Source organism: Takifugu flavidus, chromosome 6 (assembly GCF_003711565.1).
Source record: "Takifugu flavidus isolate HTHZ2018 chromosome 6, ASM371156v2, whole genome shotgun sequence".
Taxonomy (NCBI): domain Eukaryota; kingdom Metazoa; phylum Chordata; class Actinopteri; order Tetraodontiformes; family Tetraodontidae; genus Takifugu; species Takifugu flavidus.
In genome coordinates, this window is record NC_079525.1 from 5,003,544 (window position 1) to 5,027,240 (window position 23,697).

At 43.7% G+C, this 23,697-nt stretch overlaps 2 protein-coding genes and 1 long non-coding RNA gene across 6 annotated transcripts; 1 reads left to right on the forward strand and 2 right to left on the reverse strand.

Annotated features, from left to right (window-relative positions):
* Window positions 1-359: 359 nt before the first annotated feature.
* cacng3a (calcium channel, voltage-dependent, gamma subunit 3a) lies at window positions 360-4,738 on the reverse strand. The gene is made up of 4 exons (XM_057037064.1): window positions 3,811-4,738; window positions 1,704-1,787; window positions 1,486-1,626; window positions 360-1,394 (listed from the first exon to the last, which is right to left on the reverse strand). Exons 1-4 carry the CDS (start codon window positions 4,019-4,021, stop codon window positions 829-831), a joined length of 1,002 nt encoding a protein of 333 aa, XP_056893044.1. The 5' UTR covers window positions 4,022-4,738; the 3' UTR covers window positions 360-828.
* A 134-nt stretch (window positions 4,739-4,872) lies between these two features.
* On the reverse strand, window positions 4,873-23,412 carry LOC130528085 (protein kinase C beta type). Of its 4 annotated transcripts, XR_008951209.1 has the most exons (18): window positions 22,867-23,409; window positions 22,440-22,471; window positions 15,805-15,887; window positions 14,700-14,811; window positions 13,107-13,235; window positions 12,631-12,787; window positions 12,353-12,487; window positions 12,184-12,280; window positions 11,949-12,095; window positions 11,694-11,867; window positions 11,524-11,615; window positions 11,110-11,172; window positions 10,875-11,013; window positions 10,721-10,801; window positions 10,530-10,637; window positions 9,914-10,054; window positions 9,274-9,506; window positions 6,115-6,252 (listed from the first exon to the last, which is right to left on the reverse strand). XR_008951209.1 is itself a non-coding variant. In XM_057037054.1 (17 exons), exons 1-17 carry the CDS (start codon window positions 23,028-23,030, stop codon window positions 6,100-6,102), a joined length of 2,004 nt encoding a protein of 667 aa, XP_056893034.1. In that variant the 5' UTR covers window positions 23,031-23,412; the 3' UTR covers window positions 4,873-6,099. The 4 variants fall into 4 exon arrangements, 3 of the variants coding, with proteins under 3 accessions (XP_056893034.1, XP_056893031.1, XP_056893030.1); XM_057037054.1 differs by lacking the exon at window positions 9,274-9,506 and having other exon boundaries at window positions 4,873-6,249; window positions 22,867-23,412; XM_057037051.1 differs by lacking the exon at window positions 9,274-9,506 and having other exon boundaries at window positions 4,873-6,252; window positions 22,867-23,411.
* Window positions 12,375-13,359, forward strand: LOC130528089 (uncharacterized). Its single transcript, XR_008951210.1, has 2 exons — window positions 12,375-12,506; window positions 12,601-13,359. It is a non-coding gene; the product is annotated as an uncharacterized LOC130528089 (long non-coding RNA).
* Window positions 23,413-23,697: the final 285 nt, after the last annotated feature.

The following is a 23,697-nucleotide window of genomic DNA, read 5'->3' on the forward strand; positions in this document are numbered from 1 at the left end:
AACATAAAATGGAGCTTTGATAGATCTAACCTTGGTTTTGTTAAAACAAAAATTTACTTCCAAGCTTCTTTTCCTTATACTTTCTATTTGGTCAACTTTTTTTCAACCTATTTCTAACACATAAAGTTAGCAGAACATCAGTGGATAGATAATGAGGTGTGTTTATTACATCATATCTCATGTAAAATTAAACTTCCTAATGTTATTGTGTGCAGAGCTCAGAATGCCAATCATATTTAACAGCTTGTGTCCTTGTTTTGAGGGATCTACAACAATATTGTTCCTACTGCTGTAGCGGGGTTGTAGCTGTTTGTTGGAGCATGTGTTTGTCGTGTGTGGCTGCAGAGAGGAAAAAAACATCAGTGTGAACAAGCTTTATTCATTGTAAACACAGACTCACAGGGCAGAACATCAGATTTTTCACAAATGCTTAGATCTTTATGTGCAAAACATAGTCAGACTCAGAGAGACAACAAGCATTTAATGGGGTTCCAGTTTTAAGCGTAAAGTCCACAAGGGCAGGATAGGTACAGGCTATATATTTGGCTGGGATGTCTTTGGATGTGTCGATAGTGTTTTTCACAGACTTTTCTGTCTGTTTCTGCACCCTAATGTTATATACACACACACTCACATACTCTAGTGATATATCACAGAATGACCTACAAGTTTGTGGTGTTCGGACGTCATACTTTTTTCTTTACATTTGATTTTCTGTCAGTCTAGTCGTCTCTGTTGTCCTTTCCTTAGCTTCAGTATCTAGTTCTTTTAAATTAGGATACAGAATTTGTGAGAGTTTTGTTCCCATTTCACTTTTTGTGTCTGTTTTCAGACAGGGGTTGTCCTTCTATTGGCAGCACAGTTTCCAGGGAGAGTCTCTGTGTGGTTGTGGGTGTTTGCTGTGGTTAAATCCTCCACAGCCATCTCAATCTTACTGTCTTTAAGAGGCGAGGCAGCCAAAGTGTAAAGCATAAACTCAGACCCCACTGTCCCTGATGCTGGTAAACCTGCCAGGACCTTTGAGTCAGCAGAGATCAACTGCTCTCTGTCTCGCACCAAGGATGCCCGGAAGGACTGCGAGGCCGATTCCACCGCGTTGTGGTTGCTCCTGTAGCTGTAACGCCGCGCCCGGTTCTGGTAGTAATGGTTGCGGTAGATGGACGAGCTGCGAGAGACCGGCTTCATGAGGGAGGCCTGGCCTTTGGTGCGCAGCTGTCTGTGTTTTTCTATGAAAACGTGCACGGCCAGGACACCCACCATCTCGGCCAGCACGAAGGACAGCGCTCCAAAATAAAAAGACCAACCGTAGGAGTAGCTCTTCTTGTTGTCACTCTGACTCGGGTCATCTGAGTTGGCTGATATGTACACAATGATGCCAATAATGTTACTGAGACCTGCGGGAGTTTGGAAATTTTGGAAGATTCAGATGCAAGATAATCTCATTGTCTTTAGGGTGTGTGCAGCTGATTCCTGAATAATTCTCACCTGCAGAGACGAAGAGGATGCCAGCACTGAGGATCACATTGTAGCGTGATTTGTAAAACTCACTGGCAGCAACACACAAACCTCCAAGGAACAACAATCCCACACTGAGGATGGGGAAGAGGCTGGAAGCTCGTACTGCTCCTGATCAGATGAAAGATGATGAAAATGCAAAGTCTCCTATCATGCACTAAAAACACTTACGGATGGTTATTACATACGTAATAAGTATTCTGCAGCATCCTGCTCATAATCTGCATCTTCTGCAAAATGATCAATGTCTTTGCAAACTCCTTGAAATGTCCCTGGAGAAAAACAGAGAAATATTATGACTACAGTAGCAGTGCCCAACTACAACTGGTATATTCTGTAACACCAAAAGCATGCTGTGTAAGTTAGAGAGCACAATCATTGTGAAAGTAATTAGATGACATTAAATGTGATGGTTAGTGTCTAATGGACTGTGTGTTATTGATTCTGATGCACGTTGGTATCCAAATCCAAATATTGAACGCAAAATGGCATGGCACAAAAAGAAGACATTTTGGTAAATCTTGCGCTTGCTATTATTTGAGAGATAGATGTCACAAATTTTATTTAACTCTTTCAATGCAGGAAAATTAGCTTCCAAATTTGATTTCAATTGCAAATGTGAGTAAAGGTTTTGTAAGAGGAGTATTTTTGGCCACGTAAAAGCTAAACAGAATGATGAGTTCAAATATTTAGCCAGTAAATTCCTTTTTGTTGCTGTGAAATTAAAGAACCTGGTGCCAGTTTGTACAAGTTACTGAGAGATAACATTAACCACTGCAGGCTACAGATCGGTCAGGATTTGCTTTATTTTATTGACACAGTCTCTCATCTGCACTGAAATAGACATCCAGCAAAGAACATTTGTGTTATCTTGAATATACACAATATTCAAGACAAATATTGAAATGTGGCAAACAACAGATTTGTTCAAAAACCATTCCGGCAAGTTTTCAGCACTCACCAACATTTGACCCAGCAGTTTCTGTCCACACATGGACATATATTGATACGTGCCCCTGTGTGATGCATTGATTGAAAAATATTGACAGTGAGACTCTGGTTGCCATGGTTACCAACCTAAACTCAGCACAGGACAATTTGAACACAGTTGAGGGTTCAGAGAGTACGGAAAATGAGCTAAAAACATTATTCTAACCATTGTTGCGATTCAGAAAGAAAGAGGATTGAAACCATATCTGTTTGGTTCCTCTCATCAAAAATAAATGTTTTCAGAAGGTTTTGATTTCCACTTGTAAATAAACCAATTTTTTATGCTGCATTCAGCCTTTGACTTCCCTTCTGTTTATCTGCAGATTAATTATTGCTGAAATCTGCTTTTTCTTCCTCCATTTAGATTTTTTAATGTTCAGGAAAGAGGGAATGACTGAAGAAATAAATGCTAAGAGGCTTGATCGCAAAATAAGAGAGCTGAATATTTTAATTCCTCTCAGAAAAGCTGAATATTGAGAAGATAGAAATGATGGTCTGCAAAAAAGCATTGAATAATTTAAGATACCACTTCAACTTCTCTGCATCTTCAATCTCTTAATTTCGCCATCAATCTAAATCGAATCAAGAATTCATGATTATTTTACGAAACCTTCTTTTTGGTCAGAGGTCTGCAGAATAAATCACTGTTCATTACCAGTCCAGATGCATTTATGTTGATTGAACTTTTTGGAATTGTATCCTTGTAGACTATTTTTGTGTAAGTGATGGATGACTCTTTCTTATTCAAAGCATATTTAATTGGATCTTCATACAACAGTACACAGTAGTGCAGTTGTACTTCACCTAGGCTCGACAACAATATATTGTTTCTTTAACTTTAGCACAATTGACAGTTACGTAAAAATCACACTAAAAAATATAGTGGAGTTATATAAGAAGTTTAATATGATGAGATTAATGAATGTAATGACTCTATATCCCATCTTTTTACTATAATACTCTGTTTAACAGATCATTTAGGATATACCATTTATTGTATTTGGAGTGTTTTTGTTTGTTTGTTTTTTTACAATGTAACATTGGTAGTTTAAGCTGCTTTTAAGTAAAATATAAGAATTTTTCATCTACCTAATGTATCACTTATTTTAGACTATTTTACTACAAAACCATTTAGAATGAATAAATCTCAATAATTATTCTGTTATCTGTGATGACAATGAATTGTGTTATTGTGACTTGTAGCTAATAAAGTTTTTTTATTGTAACTATTTCATCTAGGAAAGCCGCGAATGTGCCAGAGTCCAAGTGTGGGGGCCCTAAACATCTGGAGTTGTCTTTTCCTACCCTCGGTGCAGCAGGTCCTCCATAGACCCGAGTGGGTCAGGACTTCCTCGTTCTTGCGGACAGTCTCATTGTCATTCTGGCTCTTGGAGCGACACATCCCGCGGGAGTAGAGCCAGTAGTCGGTGCCCACGGCGATGGTCATGAGGCTGAAGGCGCAGAAAGCCCCCGCCGTGGTCAGCAACATCATCACGCCCCGGTTGCACAGCCTCATGTCGGGTCAGTGGCTTTCGCGATGCTCTTTTTAAAACTCTTCCTGGAGTTTAATCTTTGAGTTGGTCCGGTCATCGGAGGACAGCTCAGCAGACATTTTCCTCAATTCGCTTGATTTAATTGGTGCAGTTGGAAAAGTTCGACTTCTTTTGTCCAACAATGAGACTCCGGCTGTTTCTCGGTCAGCGGTTGAGAAAATCAGGGGAAATCATAGATGACTCTGCCTGTCAGAAGAAATCCGGGAGGAAAATCAAACTTCCAAATCCTCAAACAAAGAAAGGTGGGGATGAAAAAGGCGTCAGCATCATCTGGATACTTTGGACTTCTGACGCGCGGCTGTAGGACGGGGCAAACCCCGCCCCCAACGCGCGTGCCTGTTCAGCACCCCGGACAGCGACTGGCCCGCCATTTTTGTTGTTGTTTTTAAATGCATTTATTAATATCAAGAATGTAAAAGACTCAGGTCAAGTGTCAGCAGTTGTACCATCACCTCTAACAGGACACATTTCAATATCTTATGTTTTATGGCACTGACATATTTAACTGTTGCTGAGTCATATGTTTATATTTACAAACTGCTGGGTCACAATATGATAACTGCAAATCTCTATATAGCAAGAACACATTTACTTTATGTATCAGACTATTTACTAATCAAATGAAGCAATATACAGTATGGACAGTAGCGGTTAGCTTAAATGCTTTCATATAGTCCCCTTTATGTACGGCCCTGCAGCTGTCTGGCCTTTTATTGGATTCAAAATCTGTGTCCAGGTGCAAAAATAAATATACACATGTAGACCACCAAGTTGTCATAGCAGAAGTCCTGCCAGTAAAACAAAGAATTAAATGTTTTTTATAATAATTCACTTTAATGTAGATATACTTTCAACGTTTGCAGCACATGCAAATGATGTATATTTTCTTGGTACACAATCCCATCAGGTTCATTTATAAAACATCCACTTTGGTCCTCATCCTCTTCTCCTGCATTTTGCATAGTAAACATTTTATTCTCCCGTCATCCTTTTTAAAAAAAAAGAAAGTTCCAAGCGACCTCTCCTTACATTGAAAAAATAGGTGCAAGGTGGGAGTGGGGGAAGAGAAGAGGCTAAATTAAGTTTTCAGGAGAGGAGAAGAGGAAGAGGAGATGGAAGAAATGAATTGTGAACAGAAAGTTAAGACAGACATGACTGCTGGCAGGGTTAAAGTGCAGAGGGGGACACAGCTTACAACACCAAATCCACTTCTAAGTCATTCTTATTTACACAAACACTGTAACACAAGTCATACAGAGTTGATTACATCTAATATATATGTTCCTTTCAGAGGATCTCAGTGCCTACTGTTCCCTCCATTAGCAGATACACTTGCCGCCTCAGTTCAGCTTCTCCTCCGTGTCAAAAGCAAATTGAAAGAAACTACTGTACCACAAATATGGCATGCATAGAAGAGCTGGACCACAAAGACTGTATAGGCCTACACAGCACTAACCCACCGCACACACAGTGCCATAGAAACAGGTGGTTAAATAAAGACTGTTGAATATCACAGTCTGACAGGCGTCTTGGGAACAGTTGTCTATTTTTTTGTGTGTCATTTGGAAGACAAGAATCTCGTAAGACCAAGGTCAGGACTGTATCAGGCAGGACGACATCAGTTCATCCGGAATTTTTCCAGCTGCTCCTGCAGACACGTGTGAGCAAATTCATGACTTATTGATGATGGAATGTTCAGGGTGTGAATGTCTTTTAGAGGTCGAAGAGATGAAAAGTAAACAAACACTGTTGTCAATCTGCTGAGCATGTACACACGACTACACTTTCTTCTCCAGACTGAATCCCTTGTGGACGTGCCGACTTGCTTGCTGTTGCTGGTCTAACCACTGGTCAGACTGGTCCCGCTGAGAAACCAGCATCTGAAGCCACATTTAGAGATTATGTCTGTGGGTGTATGTTGAGTAGCTGTTGTCCATTTTAGAGGCTGCTGACGCCTGAGACGGTACGAGTATGTGTGATGGGATACTGGATGAGCGTTCATGAATGTAGGGGGGCCAGAGCTGGTTCTCTGGTGAACACCTCAGACTTGAATGATGAACTCGGGATTGGTGTAAGAGAAGCCTTGGAACTCGTTCTGGTCCAGGTTCATGATGAAGAGTTTGTCTGTCGGCGTCAGCTCCACCGCCATCTTGGTGAACTCCTTGTCAAAGTTTCCAACGTCGCGGCGAGACTTCTGCCGCAAAGAGAACACAGAGAGTCAAACACCAAAGAGAGCAGACTTCCAATAAGTATCTAAAAATGTCAATCTGTCAACGGGAAAATTAACAACGAACAAAATGAGGGAGGAAGACAGTTTTAGAGGTCTGCAAAGGAGAAAGTCACCATCCAAGCAAGCAGCAATGGGATGTCACGTAGAAAACAAATAAACGTTAAGATAACTTTGTGAAGCATTATTATCATTCTAATGAATTCTGAAGTTAGATTTATATAAACCATAGTAGTCTGATGTGTGACAGTGACTAAAAGTTTGTTGTTTGGAAGCTGTGGGATATCTGAAGACTAACTGTGACTTTTGTGGTGTAAAATCACTTTTTTTAACTAATCAGTTCTTCAATGACACCACAACCACACAGCAAAACACACATCTTACACTTGAACAGGACAGAGGGAAGCGGGGCAACATCAATAAACGAGACATCCTGCTGACGGACCCGAGGAACAGCCAAAAGATGAGAGCAGACCACCCGACATTTGAACAGCACAGAAGAGCCGAGACACAAGCTCCAATGGGAGAGGGGGAAATAGTCTGGCACAGATCCAAAACCACATCCAGAAAGATTCTCACACACGGGGAGGGGTGAAGCAGTGAGCCCCGAGGTGACACACATGTACCACACACACAGAGCATTTCATTTCCTACCTCCTGATTTTTGTCCCATCACAGGGCTTCCCGATGACAAAGAGGAGGGGCTGAAAATTCTTCACATGTCTACCACGTGTCCATGAATGCACCACAGACCCCCCCCACCTCTTAAGTGTACATTTGTTCCAGGATGGAATTCAATAAATTGGTTGAATATGACAGATTGTTAAAAGATTCTGCAGCAAACATCAGCAAGCAGAAGCTGTTCACCGATTGTGGAATTTGAGAATAATGGTAACTGTGTAGCTTAGCATCAATGGTGCTATAAGAGACAGTCAAACGCACAAATATCTAACACCACTGATATATTTTATTGAATTTTTTCATTGCTATATGCAAAACAATCCAGGTTAAATACTCAGCTTCAGTAACGTTGGGTTTCTCCCCCCAATCCTCGCTTCTTTTACGCTAAGCTATGCTAGCATCACCTTACTCAAGCTACCAGAAATACTAACGTTAATGTCTAGGTCTCAACAACAAAAAGAAAATATGAGTGTACCAATTATTTAAATGACTTCTGATACCATCTCAGTGAAGTGACGAAGCAGACACAGTAGAGGGAGTCTGGTAGGCACCAGTGAGTATAATATCATTCATACAGCACAGTTACATAATCCACTAAAGCAGCTCTCATCAGAGCATCTTTTCTAAATAACTCCAATAGAGACCTGGATATACATATTTTTTAATCGCTCCGTTACATCCCTTGTATTGTTGCCACCACCATTTGTCACCTGGGTGAGTTATTGTCGTGTAATAGAACCAAACCTGCTGCTTGGATACGGGTTCAAAGATCAAGATTTGACACAACCTGCATCATTACAGTCACAAGAGTACACACCCTGCCTCAGAGGAAAACAGAATCTCAGACATTTTATTCCACACATGGACATTTCCAAGGTTGTCTTGTTGCAGAACAGATAAAGTGATAGTGCATATTCTAATTATTATACTGCAAAATGGCACGAGATGGCTGTCCATCATCACAGTTACGCAGCTCTCCACATACTAGTGATTCTGAAGCTTTTTTTTTGGCACTTTTGGACTTTTTTTTTTTAATCATCTATCCACCAGTTTCACATAACTCAAGGACTGTATATGTTCAAAATCCCTAATTAGCTTCGTTACTAGCCAGGAAACAGTGTCCTCTCATTAGAAACACAGTGTAACCAGGAAACTGACTTCAGTAATGCATGAGGAGAAAAGTCAAGACTTTTCAGGCAAAGGTCGCGACCTCAATGATCACTTACAGTACACACTTGCAGACTGCATGGGGACTAAGACCTCTACTCTCTGACTGATCATTAAAAAACAAATCAAAGCAGCAAGGTGTTTTCAGATAAGCTCACCACAACACTGATTGAAGAGAGACTGAAGTATTTGGTCCTATAAACAAATAAGGTCAACATTAGTAAACTGATCCATAGTCAAACAACCATAACAAAGCCATTGGCCAGTTTGAACTTACACCGTATGTATATTACCAATATGTATAGTATACTCATCGATATTACCGCCAGGACATTGTGTCAATATGCAATTACAGGAAGGGTGACACAGATACAGAGCACGTTCAGCTGCTGTGGGCAGCGTTCAGGAGGAGGATTTCTACGCTAAAGATAGAAACATAGCTAAACCAGCCGATATGAGAGCAGCAGGGTGTCATCACATGCTAAACCAAAGTAAGACGAAACCAAGTGTCACTGCTGAAAGTGAGTCCTCTACTGGGAGCTTCCCACACGAGTATCTGACGTCCTCTCCACGCTTTTAGCATTTGGGCGGCAGACAGGATTTACAGGTAAACACCAATGAAATACTTACTGAAAGCATTTTGAGAGAAAATGCACTTATTTTGCTTATTTGAATTACAGCAACTGTCACTTCAGTCAGTGTCAGTAAAGATAAGGCGACAGAATGTTTCATTTGATCCAGTAAAGGCTTTGAAGATGTAAAAATGATATGTGCTAATGGCAAAGATATTTAAGGGTGGTCGCCACACAAGAGTCTGCTCATCTGTTAGCATGCTTCTTCTAGGAAACATCATGCTAAAACAATATGACGATATACAATATTTAACAACACCGACAAAATCATAGTGTGCTGATGTTCTGCAGGTACAATGGCGAGCAGGCTGATCTTTAACGGTTTTTCAGCGGTTAACGACAGTGCAGACAGTCGTACTCTTCACTAACCTCCATAAATTAGTGCTTTGCTCCTCGCTCCAGCTCTAATTTGGGCACATACATCAGTCATTTTGATTAACGTTTGTTAAACAAAGCAAATAAGCACATTTTTTTCCCAAAATGTTGAACAATTCCTTTTGAATTTTACCTTGTGGGATAAACACTGGGAGTGACATTGTCAGTTGTGGGTTTTCTAGTGCAGCCCAGTGTTATGTGTAACAGACGGGGTCAGTGAATTGAGTGAGGGTACTCAGGGTTAACAAATGAGAAGCCTTGGAATTCTTCCTGGTCCAGGTTGGCTATAAGCTCCTGATCTGGGGGGGTCAGCTCTGGGGGGTGGCGTGTGAAAAAGCGATCAAAGTTCTCAGCGTCACGCCCACACTGCGGTGGAGAGAGAAAGAGAGAGAGAGAGAGATGGAGAAAGAGAGAGGGGTGGGGAGAGGATGGCGTGAATATGATGGAGCGAGGGATGTCGAGAAAAAATGGACACCAAACAAACAAAGAGGAAAAAAAGAGAAAGACAACTAAAACCAACCAATCAAATCAGTCACAGCCGAGACTGTGGATTTCCATTGGTCCATATGAAAGCCAATGATATCTCAGCGTCCATCATTACTACACTCACAAGTGACAGGTCAGCATTTGTGAGTCTAGTGAGCAATGGCAGGTTATGGTGGATGAGCGAGCTACACTAACACTTACCTCCCACATATTCTTATTGTGACTACAGTGAGAGAGCGCGAGTGTGCGCGTGTCTGCGTGTGTGTGTCAGTGATGAATACACTCACAGCTTTGGGTTTGAAAGGAGGCTGGACCTCTTTGTTCTGCAGTTTTTCCCAGTCTATATAGCGGAAGAAGGCGTGCTCCTTGATGTCCCTCTCCCCTTCTGGACCACAGCCCAGACGCTTACCTGGATGTTTGGTCATGAGCTAAAAACCACACACAGACACGAGGTGACACTGTAGTGGACTGTTCATCCCTCTGGTAGAAAATACACTTTAGTATCTCTCAATGGAAAGACAGAAACAAAGAGGGGTTGAATCCAAATCCAGTTATGTGATATAATGCTGAATAATTCAGCTAATAAGGACTCTCTATGGAATAAAGGCAGAAGAATGTCCTGTCTATGGCTGCACAATTCTAAACAGCCTATAGTCTATCAGGTCCAACTGAGATTGTTACTGCACCACTGTCATCTCTGGGCCCTAAAATCTGTCACCATAGTAACAGATGGATCCTTGCTCAGCTTTCCTGCAGTGTCTTTTTTTTACCCCCCAAAGTTATTTTTAGTGCTGGAACTGCCTGTGCCGGCTGCAATTTCCTGCCATATTTTTACACTTTCCCTGTTAGTGTAATATAAGCCAGCATCATAGAAGAAGGTTAAAGGCGGTCTTTTGTTCTCACCCCCTTGCAGATGGCAACAGCCTCTTTGGACATGGATTTGGGGTAGGAGACATGGTGCTCCATGATTGACTGGAAGAGCTCATCCTCGTCCTCCCCGTCAAAAGGCGGCTGCGGAGGCACAAACACACTTCATCTGGTTTGACTCAGAATGATCTGACCTTCGTGGATAGATCTGGGCAATGCGTACGAACCTGTCCGGCAAGCATCTCATAGAGCAGCACTCCAAAAGCCCACCAGTCCACAGACTTCCCATAAGGCTGGTAAGCTATGATCTACGAGACACCAAGGTCAGGTCAGGAAGACCATTTAAAGGTATAAATGAAATAAAGAGCTGGCTGAAGGCACCTCAGGAGCGATGTAGTCCGGCGTTCCACAGAAGGTTTTCGTGGTGACCCCGTCGAGCATGTTTTCTTTGCACATGCCGAAGTCAGCTATCTTTATGTGCCCTTCGGAGTCCAGCATCACGTTGTCCAGCTTCAGGTCCCTGAGAGCAAAAACACACACGTATGTGGCTGTTTCTCATCCTGTCGCTGTGGCAACCTGCACATGTGGACAGCTGCCAATTCACAAACAAACTGACCGATACACGATGCCCTTGGAATGTAAGAAGAAGAGTCCGATGGCGATCTCTGCAGCATAGAACCTGAAATACCAATGTCATTTTGGAACAGCATTAATATAAATGGCACAATTACCCGACATTACGAAAATTTATTCAGGCAAATTTATTCGTCCTTGAACTCGTCATCACGGTCTCAGAACCTTTAATGAAAAGCCCACTTTTAGTTACTTAATTCCAGTTTTGACCAGTTTCATTTCTTTTGATCACTCTTCTTCTGCGTTATACCTCAGTGAGTCTTTTAAGTGCTCCCTAAAAATGATTGTTCAATTCGACTGCCATCTGACTTGTGAGTTGGTTCACACTACTCGATAATCCATGGCAAATGCTGCCCGGGTGCTAAAATCAATCATTTAACCTTGTGACTGTACTTACACAGCATGAGGCTCCTTAAACTTCCCAACCTGTTGGATCTGATACATCAGGTCTCCTCCATTGATGTACTCCATCACGAAATACAATCGATCCTGGAAGACAGAGACGGTGAAGCATGAGAAAAACGTGAGTTTTTCCTTAAATTAGGACGGAGAGGCGAGGTGCGCTACCATGGTCTGGAAGCAGGAGTGCAGCTGCGTGAGGAAGGGCGGTTTCCCCGCCAGAGCCAGCACCCTCTTCTCAACCATGGTGCACTCCACGTCATCATCCTGGATCACCACGTCCTTCTTCAGGATTTTAATGGCGTACAGTTCGTCGGTGCCTTTCCTCTCAGCCAGCATCACCTGAAAGGTATCAACAAGAGTCCCGGTTGGCGTTTCGGCTCGCTGGTTTTTGACCTGGTCGCTAAAGATGGCGTGCCTCACCTTGCCAAAGCTGCCTTTTCCTAAAACCATGATAAAGTTGAAGTCTGAGAGCTTGACCCGGTCCTGGTTGCCATTACTGTCATACTTGCACACTGAGGAGGAGGAGGAGGAAGAGTCTGTGGGCTTTCCTGGGCCTACTCTCGCTCGCTGGATTGAGAAGAAATGAAGCAAATGTGTGACAACCAACCCCTAAAGCAGGCAAAATAAAATCCGACGCTCATTCGGGGGAGCTCACCTCAAACTTCTGTCGCAGCTCTTCATTCCCATCTTCTCCATCTGGCTGAACAGGAACATTGAAGTATTCCCCTTCCTCCTGGGACAACAGTTTATACCTTCAAAGGAGGAGAAAAACAGACCAACGCTGAACCTAATCCAGTATTATGATCAGAATAAATACGTCTTACCATCCGTCCACTCCTTGTTTCTGCAGCTCCGATATCCCGAAGGAGAGTGACCCCATGAAGTCGTTCCTGCTGGTGAGATCCCAGTCCCAAACCTCTACTGACAGGCGGCGGTCCTTGTCGCTTTCTTTCAGGTTGCTGCAAATTGTATCTTAAGGTAAATGGAAACTCAACTCCAGATATTCACCCAATAAGAAAAGGTGGTTGCATTTAAACTTGAGTTCATTTTATGTACGATTTTACTTCAAAAGGTCTGTAGCTGCAGGACATGAATGCCTTACAAGGTGAAGCTTTCATTCCAGACAGGATTGAGGCAACATTTGATGGTCTTGGTCTTCTGCTTGCTCTCACTCTTGGGATCTGGGATCAGTTTGAGCTTGACGTAGGGGTCTGACAGGCCATTGGGGTCCATGGGCACCAGGTTCTTCGCTTCTTTGACTGCGAAGTGATAGCAGACAAGAAATGCCCTTTAAAATGCTGTTTGATGTTAAAATGTGGGGTTTTGTCCTTTTGTAGAGGACGGGAGGATGTGAAATGTTGCTCATGTTCCAGCATGTCCTAAATTACTCCGGCTAAATTTGACAACACTTAACCACTTTTTAGTTTCTGTTCCATAATCGATCCACTCCAGCTGTCAGACAGAGAGTTGGGGGGAGACGCACGTGGACTTATGTCACAGTGGCAATGTGGGCCAATCATTGGCTCATTGATCAACTAATGGACTTTCCAGGTTTAGAGAATAAAGAGAGAGACTCACTGGTGACGGCGAGAGTGTCATTGGTGATCTGGGCAGAGATTTGGATGCGGCCTCTCCTCTCGGTGTGATCAGTCCCACACAGACTCGGGACGTTGGCCACACACCTCTTGTGGATGTTCATCATACAGTCTAGAGCACAAAAACACAAGTAGATGTTTAATTATCTTAAAATCCCAATTATGTGATTTCTGCAATGGTTCAACCTGATTTCTATCCAGCTTTCTATGCCCAAATAAATAATGTTCAGACTTCCCCCTATTGTCTCTCACAGTTAGTGTTCACTCCACAACCCTCCATGATAATTGTTTTTTTGTCCTGCATAATTGGAGATGCGTTATGTAACCTGCAGCCCCATCTCCCTGCATCCAGATGTGAAGCAATAGGTCTTTAAATCTTAAGAATGAAAAAAAGCAAAATCCATACATCTTACTATGCAATGAGTGAAGCTGCACTGCAAAGTAAAATCAGGAAAACGCACATGTGGGAAGTTGCAAAGCAATCGCTGTGTAATACCACAATGTGCCCACTAGGTGGCAGACAGGCCTACTGCAGACAATGGTTTATTATTTATTTATTCATTCATTCATTTTTGTCTCTGTAAAAGAGCATTTTGGCCTCTCTCACATGCATTGTCCTTAAACTTCACTGACTGGACAAGTGGCATGACAAAAAATCTCATAACTTGCAAAGGATATTGAATATGGATGACAGAATTCTCATATTTTGTAATTGTTAAGTTAAATAAACTTGAAGCAGGCTCAGTTGAGTTATTAGCCCGAGATCCATCTACATGAACTTCCTGTCATTTCTGTTTCTCTAAACACCTTTTTTAATTGTGGTAAAGAAACTGTTGAAATATTTACAAGAACAGGAGGATCCTGGATTATTTTTTTTATGCACGTCTAAACATAGCTTTGTAAAAACCCCCACAAATTAACTCCGAAGGAACTGGCTGGCAGGAGACATGTGTGGAATCCACTTCCTGTTTGGCCTCTAATGACATGGGAATACTGTTATAACAGTATGTTTATAAAATCATTGTCTTTATAATGTGACAAGTGTGTCATTACGACAAACTGACACAGTTTGTCGTAATGACACACTTGAGCATTTGTGCTTGACTAACATACAACCACATTCAAGAATACCATTGTTTTAAGCAGTTAGACTTAGCCTCAGTAAATTAAATATTTGCATCATTACACGATAATAAAACAATTAGCACTGCATTGTCTTTTAATCGCGTTTAAAAGTGCTACTATAATTTCCGCAATTGATGCATCAGTTGTGAACTGTGCATATGTGTGTGTTGAATGTCAGACTGCAGCAGCTGAAAAGGAAGTTGTGGGTTTTACAAATAACCAAGAAGCTAAAGCTCGGAAGCTGCAGCCTCAGTTGTGAATTCTTTTATAGGTTCAGCAGAAGTGGCTGTATTTTTTTAACAACTTATTACCAAAAAAAAAAAAGTGCCTCATTGTCCTAACCTGTTAAAGCCTTGTGAACACAATACTTCTGTGGAATTAGCTAACACAGAAATGATTTAATTTGTGCCACATTCTATAATACAGCGTGAATGTTGTGTGATGGACATACGGTCGCATTTCATGCCCTGGTGTATCAGCCCGTAGAGGAGCGAGCCACAGTGGTCACAGAAGGTCGGGCTGGAGTACGTGTGGACCTTAAACTTGTGCTTGCTGCGAGGATCCTTCAACAAGAAAGGCACGAAAAAGTTAATGATGCCGTGTTTAACCGTTATGGAAACTGTTACTTCAGCAATATTCCTGAATCTACACCTGCCTGACAACATTTGAAAGTATCACTTTGGTGGACAAGTCCAAAATAACTAAATAAGTTCTGCAGATGTGACAACTAGTACTACACAAGACAAACTTCATGGGAAAATTAAAATCACTATTCTCAGATTACAAGACCACAATAAACTAGAGGTAAAGTCACATCAGCAGTATTTATTGTGGTTATTTTGGCAGGGAAATGCTGGAACCCCCCTTGCAGCAAAAATAATTTAAAAAATTAATGTGATGCAGTCATGCAACAAGTGGGCCAGATGCTAAAACCATGAAAAAAGCCCCCAGACCAGAATTACACACCAACAGTAAAGAGAAAGGGAACATTAAAAATCCCCAAACTCAAGAGATCTAATTAAGCCTGGGGACTGATTAGAGCTAGGAAAAAATAAACAGGTCTGATGTAATAAAAATGGGTTACAGAGTAATATCGGTCAAACGGCTTTTGAAAACCCTGCCAACTCACAGAGGGCGAGTTTGCACGAGAGCAAGCTAGACATTGGGACTCATTAACCTGAGGCTGCCACGCAGTGCATTTCCTCCTTAATGGCACATCTCATTGTAATTCAGAGCCGACAGCTCATCAATAGAGGGGCAAGAGGTTAACCAAGTGTGTTTCTGTGCCAATGCAGAAAATGCAAACACTGCCACAACCTTCAGAACTTGCTGTAGACGAAAAATCTCTTCTGCTGAAGCGTCCTAAGGCATATTGTCTCCCTCTAGTGTTCGCAGGTGGTATCGTTGCCAGTTGCCTCAGTTGATCGATCATAACATTCATTTGATATTGAAATCACGTGATGGATGATTATTAAAATGGGTTCCATGTTTTGTCAGATAAGCAGACTTTGCAGATTGAGTTGACTTTGTCTGGATGCTTCGCTTTCGTTACTCACGTCAGAGGCAGGTCCCTTATCGGCCCCCGGACAGGAGAAGGTGACAAACTCATGACAGCGCTTGTGGACCACAAAACAGCAAACTGCAGGGATGTGAAAGGAGAGAGAATATTTATCATGAATAGGTTGAATAAATGCTAATTCAGTGGCATTAGTCATCACACAATGTAGAAATCATCTCCATTCATGCTGGCTCCTGCTGGACTGCTGACGTCAATGTTCAGTGTTTTGGGTTGTTTTTTTTTGCTGTGACGATTTTTATATTTAACGCCTCCTGCATGGTGGGATCTCTCATCACCACATTAATCACTTCAGCACAGGAAACTTCCCACAGAGGCAACTCCAAATGGCAGCAGGAGCGCAACCTGCTGATTCAACGCAAAGAGAAAAATCATGGCTGAGTGGCTGAAAATAAATCAAGATGAAAATCTTTAGCCTAATTTAGCATGTTAGCTATCAACTAAAACAGAGACGATGTTTTCTACATTTTCCCGAACAAAATCTGTAGAAACTCGACTCAACTCTGATCAGGTTGTCAATTATTGGCAGTTTGATTAACCTAAACTCAAATTTTAAAATAATGTTGATTTAAATTGATGTAAATTGTTCATATATACCTAAATAATTCCACCCTAAAGCTTAAGGGGATTTAGCAATTCTATTTTAGACCCAATCAATGCAGCAACAGGATGACAAAAAAAAAACCCTTCTGGACGCGTAGTCAGATTATGACTGTACTGAAACAGTCAAATGAAGTAACAAAAATAGCCTTTGCGTGTGTGCATGTTTTGAAGAAGTTTCATATAAAAACAGTATTAACTATATATCAAACAAAGACATCTGGTTTCAGTCAATTTGAAACAATCAAACAAAAAGACAACCATGGCCCCACACACACATTACTCTCTGGTTTAATCTTAATTATTCACATTCATTACATTTACATGAGGCTGTGTGGGATCCGGCTGCTCTTCTGCGGGTTCCTCCTGCAGTCGTTAAGCAGCACAATGTTCCTCTCCGCTCGTGCGTGCGTGCATATTTACGGAACAAACCCCACACACCTCGAGAGGTGCAAAAATGGAAAGTGGTTTAATTCTGCTGGAAATCTGTCAGTCTGAACTGATCGACGACAGCAAAAGAAGAGAATGAGAGGGAAAGAAAGACCGAAGAATGACACGCGCCTGTGTGCGAGTGTGTGTGTGGGCAGGGTGGAACGAGGGGCACAGCTGGGTCCGAAGCAGTGTGAGGGGGTGGAGAATTCACGTGTGTGTGTGTTGACAGCGTGTCAGAGAGGCAGCAGCAGTGAATGATGCAGACATGGCCCAGTGTTGTTCATAAATCTCTTCTATTTTACACACACACACACACACACACACACATGCACGCAAGCACGCACTGCTGAAAGACAGGCCCAGTGACCTGCTGAGGAGGTCTCAGCTCTGTTGCCTAGCGACCAGGCTGAGCCCTACCGGCGGAGTCTACGCGCCACCCGGTTTGCTCTGACGGGCAGCGAAGGCAACAAATCACAGCAAATTGGCGGAATGGAGGAAGCACCAGAACGACAGCAGGATGACACTTTCGACAGGCGCATCAGCGAGTCCGGCGCATTCTGGATGATTAACAGGCGACAGATGGATATGCTGTAACCGGCGTTTGGGCCCAGATGAACGGGTCCCGCCGACGATTCTCCGGCGTTTGATTCTTCCCCAACAGTCCTGTTAGCACGCTGCAACACCTGATTTAGTGGATCAAATCACTTCATCTAATCAGGGTCCTTGACTGCAGCTACAGCTATTGATCGCGCGGCGGCCGAGGTGAAATACAAGCCCCCGGAACAGCCGACACCACTGTTAAAGTCAGTGAACACAGAAGCGCAGCTGGGACACGACGTCCTCTCTCAGAAGCAGAAGGTCATTCCAAAACCCTGATAATAAAACCACCCCTTCACCATTTCTCCTGTGTTGGACCACCACCGTCTCTCCAAAGTCACGTTGAAAGCAGGCGAGGCGTCCTCCAGACGGTAGAAAGCCCATTTTGTGGATTAAGATGCCTGGATTTTAGCAGCTTCTTCCCGAGCAGGTTCATCCTGAAGCTGCAGATAATTCTGACCAATGCGAGAAAGTTTCAGCCCAATGCTGACGAGTTAATTCCGTCACGTTCCTTCCCAAATCTGATAATCAACTAAAAGACGCGGCGTATGTGTAAATGTAGCTTAACTATCGCCACGTTTGTCTCATTGGAACCATCACTGAGGTAATTATAGCTGCCACTTACGTTTCGTTATCCAATTAATTATCCGCGCTCCACTTTCCATTATTAATAACTGAAGACTGTTCTTTTTTAATGACTTGTATCCTTCTTTTAGTATATTTGGAGGATCAGTTTAATTGACAAATAGTGTATGTTGCCATGGCAACCAAGGGGTAAGCGCAGACAAACGGCCACTTTCATATACAAGTAAAAGAAATTGATGTGAGTGATTTATTTATGCCCCACATGTGTGGGTAAAAAAGAATGAGAAACATTTAAAATGGCTGAAATGCTTCATGCAGCCACTTTAAACGTGTCCACGCCATCACAGGAACCATTTCATCTGCTTCTTACTCTCTTTATTCTTACTTTGGCATCATCTATCCACAGAAAGTGAGTCCAGAGTTCTAAAAACAAATGGGGCCACATTCTTTCACAGAACAGCTTTAAATCCACTGACTCATTTCCTGCGAGCCTGTTCGTTTGTAACCGACTCGTACAGCAGCGCGGCCGAATAAAAGCTAAAGTGCTGCAGCATTCTGTCGCTATCAAATTTGTTCAGATGCCAAAAGTTGATGGATAAGATGATAACTAGTCCTGTAAAGCAGGCTGACCTGATGGGCGCGTGCATAGTGGCCGGTTGATTCCTTCTCATTTACTGTGCAGCATTACCACACAGTCATCCATCATCACATCCGCCATTTTCACAAGGGAACAATCTGTCAGCTTTAAAATTCCCTGTGAGGGAGACAGGGACCGCTGGGCACAGGCCGAGGACCGACTCGCCTGACAGCGCTCTCCCCTGCAGTCACAGAGGGGCCACGACCCAACCGAAGGAAACTAGACGGCAAAATGGGGAAACGACCCACTTTGTGTCTAGGATTCTTCCTCTTCAAGCGCAGAAACAATTCATATCTCCCATTACAAACTGGGACTCTGGTTGGCACCGAGGCTAATTTGGTAACGACTTGATCTTGGATCCATTTTGAAAGAGAAAAAAAAAAATGTACAAGACAAGACACATGTACAAGACAAGAAAACAGACAAATAAATGAGGAGAAGCAGGGCAAAGTGCAGCAGAACAGGTATTCTAACACACCCATCCGGCACTGAAGACTCCCACTTCACAAGAATAACACTCACATCAAAACAAGCCTGTACAAGATGTCCGGCATTCCTCACAATCAGAGCGAGCCGATGGCTACGAAGCGCCTCCCTTACATTCAGTCGCCTCCAACTTTAACAGAACAATTCTGCACGTTCTCCCTGTTTGAACCTCCAAAGCCGTAAAAATGGACTAAATGTGTGGTTTGGATTAAGCTTTTGGGCAACAATTGAACTTGTATCTGCAATCTGGAGTAATTCAGAGCCAAGATAAAATGCTAATTAACCAAGATTCTTGTCAACCAAAACCTTGTGTAGTTTGGGTTACACCCGGTCCAACATCTGATCCAAACCAGCCGGGTCGGAACGGCTGATCTTGATAGGGTTCGGGCCACAAACATAAGAGTAAATGTCTTATTCTTCAAAATGCTTTTGTTTCTTAGGAAATCTAAGCAAGTTCTTTTGTGATGTGAGAGCTTTTTTTTTCTCACAAGTTACACCGTTTTATTTTTGGATGTCTAATGATGCTGAAGCACAATTTAACCACCCTCTATATTCACTTCCGTTGTTAACATATAAGGTCATATCTTGTCCACACAGTGAAAATGGGGTTTTGAAAATGTGCTGACATCATATATTCTGATTAAAAGGTGATAATCTGGTTGTGGTAAGAAGTCTGATGAAAATATTATTGCAGGAATATTTTATGGCACATGAGGAAACATGGTGGTTTGGTGCCATGAAGATGTTTACGCGTTGCAGTAATGTATCCGAGATCGACACGGCAGATAATCTGGAAAAGCGGTGTTTCCATGGCAACCTCTGAATCCGACTACAGGCTTATTCGGGTTGTTACCAAAGCACTGCTCTGCGCAGCGACGGATTAAAATCTTGCATTCCAACTCAAACGCCGCTAAAATCTGAAGTTGTTTTTCTTGAGCGATAATGGGGCCTTTCCTTAGTCAGACTTCTGTACAAGACAAGCAAATTCGGCATTTCCTCATGGCCATGAGCCCGTGTTGCCCCCTCCCGACTCCCTAATTGTATAAAGGAGCATGTCCGTGTTTTATTCCCATCAGAGAAAAACTGGCGGTGGTGGTTGGCGGCGCCGAGACTGTCGCACGTTTAACCTGCGAGGGCCCAGATCACTCCTTAGTGAGGCTGACGGATGGACTCACGCCTTTGATGTGAACAAAAACCACTGACTCACACCCACAACCCCTCCTGAACTGGTTTTTTCACACAAGAGGCTGTTTCAGATTTTAAGACTGGCTGGAAACCCGACCTGAAATCTGAGCTGACGGCAGCTCTACCCGTGCGGCGCTCCGATTGGCCCATGCCGTTCGCCACGCTTTGCTCGCCACCGAAGTCCGGGCAGATTTGTACGCTCGCTCAAGCGTGTAAAGTGTTAATTTTCCCTGCCCCTCAGTGCATTTCCCGTATCACCAGCGGAGCTGTTAACTAAGGGGAAAAAAGCCAGACATCAGCTTTCTGCAGCTAATAAAATTGTGCAACCTGGAACTAGTTTGAGCCAGGGCTTCTGCAATGGCGTGGAAACTCTGCTGACTTTCTCACATTAGGTCACATGACAATTGGGGGAGTCTGAGACCGATGAGCGGGGATGAGGAAGTGATACCAGGAGCAGGAGAGCATTTGCTGCAGTGGCTGTAACATGCATGTGACTGAGAATAGCGTCTCTCTGGCTGCAGTTACAAAACCGTGCAGACGTCCGTGTCTAGACACCCACCCACCCACCCACCCACTTACCCGGCCACCATTTTACACTTACAATCAGACCTCGGGCTCTCACAACAGCCGGAGAAACTCGACTTCCTGGTCGAGTCTTCCTCTTGTTTCTGGCATCTCAGCTTTCGCCACTCCGCCAACACTTCTACTCTTACAGCTCACTCCTCTGCCTGGGCCTCGTCCGAGTATTCTCACTCATTTATCGCCGTTGGCAACAACCTGCTTTCAGGTTGACACCTGCCTGCAACACCAACACACCGTCAGCCAGGGAGCCGACAGGTTACTCCAAATGCATCAGACCAGCGGCTCTAAAACACAACAAACAAACCGCTGCAGCACAGCAGGTGATGTTCCGTTGCTCCTCTGCCTTCTGAATTTATTTCATTCAAATGACTCAAATTCAGTTACTTACAGAAAAACAGCCCTCGTTCCCTCCCCGCATATGGTGACTGACACCCGTATCATAGCATATAGGCTCCATCCATGCTACAAGTTTTCACAAGATAGCGGGTTGCTTTACGATAAAGACCTCTGCTTTTGATCTTGGCCTTGGCCTTTAGAAGATCAGAGCTCAAAGTCCCTCTGGAATTGAGAACACCATCAACATTTAATGAGCTCTCCCAGGGACCATTATCAACATTTCCTGAAAATTTCCTTAGAATTCCTTCATAACTGACTCATTTTGTTCACAGAGACAGTTTTGGCGGTGGTAACAAAAATCACATGAACATTAATGTACTTGTCTTTACCTTGACTTAAACAGATATTCAATCAATCAATCTTTACTTATATAGCATCTGTTACAATCAAAATTGTTTCTAGGCACTTTATATATTTATATTACTAAATGTACTACAGGCACAGCAGCAGAGACATTGAGGCTAGACTGGTTACAGTGGAACAGAGGCTAAATACCGGTAGTCTGGTTACTGAGACAGCGTTCCTGAGACATAGAACTTAAATAGCCTGGTTACCGTGGGAGAGGGAGACTAAATGCCTGTTGACTGTGGGACAGAGAGGCTAAATGGCCTGGTTACTGTGGAATAGAGAGGCTAAATTGACTGGTTACTGTGGACTAGAGAGGCTAAATTGACTGGTTACTGTGGACTAGAGAGGCTAAATGGCCTGGTTACTGTGGACTAGAGAGGCTAAATTGACTGGTTACTGTGGACTAGAGAGGCTAAATGGCCTGGTTATTGTGAGACAGAGGTAATATTGAGAGTTAGATTGGGACAGAGGGTAAATGGAAGTTGCAGTTGGACAGAGACATTCATGGACTGGCTATAGCTACACAGGGAGTATAAATGAACCACTTGGATTGGGGCAAAAACTGGTGGATATACTTAATAAAGGGACAGATGGGAGGGTTAATGTCATTATGTAAACAGCCAAAGCAGTTGTACTATAGTAACTCAGAGTACCATACAGTTCCTGAGTCTGTAGGACTTGAACTTGGGTGGAATGTTGTAATATGTCCAGAACATCTGCACACACAAAGCCACAAACAGGCAGAGATCCAGTGATTGGGCTCTTACCTTGGCACTGGAATCCCTGCTTCCCAAAGCCCCTGTGGACAGAAGACAGGGGAGGTGAAATTTGGGGAATTCAGGAGGAGGCACAGACAATGGCGCGCACACAGACGCGGTGGGATCCAATCACGCATTCACGCACAGCTGCAGCAGAGGCGGCAGCGGCCCCGGTCTGCATCTTCAGCTGCATTCCTTCACCAGACCTCCGGTTGGGTGTCAGGGCGATGCAGCCGCGGCGGCGGACACCGCATCCACCCGACAGGCGCGGGGCCGCTGTCGCAATGTGGAAGACGGTCGAAATGGCGCAACGCTGCGCCTCAGACCAGACGGTGGTAATGAATGAAACATTGCAAGGGCCGATTAGAGCCACTGCAGCAGCAAGTGAATCACCTGTGTAACGGACACACGCGCCCGCGCGCGCACACAAACATACCAGATGAAGTCCGTGCAGTGGCTGCAGAAGGTTGGCTGCTTGAAGAAGCGCGCGATGAACTTGTGGTTCTTCACCTCGTGCACGTTCTTCTGGCGGAGGGCTCCCTGTCGCGCGAAGCCCCGCGCGCTCTCCGGTAGCTCGCCGTCGCTGTTGGGGTCAGCCATCTTAACGAGGAAGCGGCGGTCCGACGGGATCGAGGGGTGACGAGAGCGCGACAGAGACGATGGGGGCAGCGGGGGAGAACGAGCCGCGGTGCATGTGCCTCCTTACTCCTCCGCCTCTCCACCCCGCCGTTCGCCTCGGAGACGCTCGTGCTGCCGATGTGTTGTGGGTGAGCTCGTGCTGAAGCTGCTACTGCTTCTTCCGGCGGGTCCCCTGGCCGCGCGCTTGCTTCCCCGATCTCTCCAACGTGTTGTAACTCTCTCTCTCCCTCTCTCTGGCTCTCTCTCTCTCTCTCTCTCTCCACGTGTGCAGGTACATACAGGTACGTTCACGCTCACCGACACGTTTAAACAGGGGCTTTACTGAGATACACTCCTTTTTACAGCAACAAAAGTCCAGTACACAATCACCTATGATAAGAGGTGCGGTTAAATGAGACCACCCCTTCCTTCCTGCGCAATTGTCTTACACCTGAATACAACTGTGGGGCCAGTGTGTGAGATTTGGCAGCTTCTAGCGGTGGGAACAAGAAGTGCAATGCGCAATTACCCGATTTTCTTATATTATTGTACGTAAATTCAGAACTGTATGGATTTATGAAGAATGTTAACAACATACTAAGGAAATCGTTTAATGGTGAATCTGATTTGTGTAAATGTATACAAGGGG

Excerpts from the sequence above, each read along its gene's own strand:
- cacng3a (XM_057037064.1), bottom strand. The coding sequence starts at position 4,021 with ATGAGGCTGTGCAACCGGGGCGTGATGATGTTGCTGACCACGGCGGGG. Across the intron at positions 1,627-1,703 it reads TGCTGCAGAATACTTATTAC|GAGCAGTACGAGCTTCCAGC; the intron begins GTATGTAATAAC and ends TCATCTGATCAG. Across the intron at positions 1,395-1,485 it reads CATCCTCTTCGTCTCTGCAG|GTCTCAGTAACATTATTGGC; the intron begins GTGAGAATTATT and ends AAACTCCCGCAG.
- LOC130528085 (XM_057037051.1), bottom strand. The coding sequence starts at position 23,030 with ATGGCTGACCCCAACAGCGACGGCGAGCTACCGGAGAGCGCGCGGGGC. Across the intron at positions 12,281-12,352 it reads AAACAAGGAGTGGACGGATG|GTATAAACTGTTGTCCCAGG; the intron begins GTAAGACGTATT and ends CCTCCTTTGAAG. Across the intron at positions 12,096-12,183 it reads AGCTGCGACAGAAGTTTGAG|CGAGCGAGAGTAGGCCCAGG; the intron begins GTGAGCTCCCCC and ends TTCTCAATCCAG.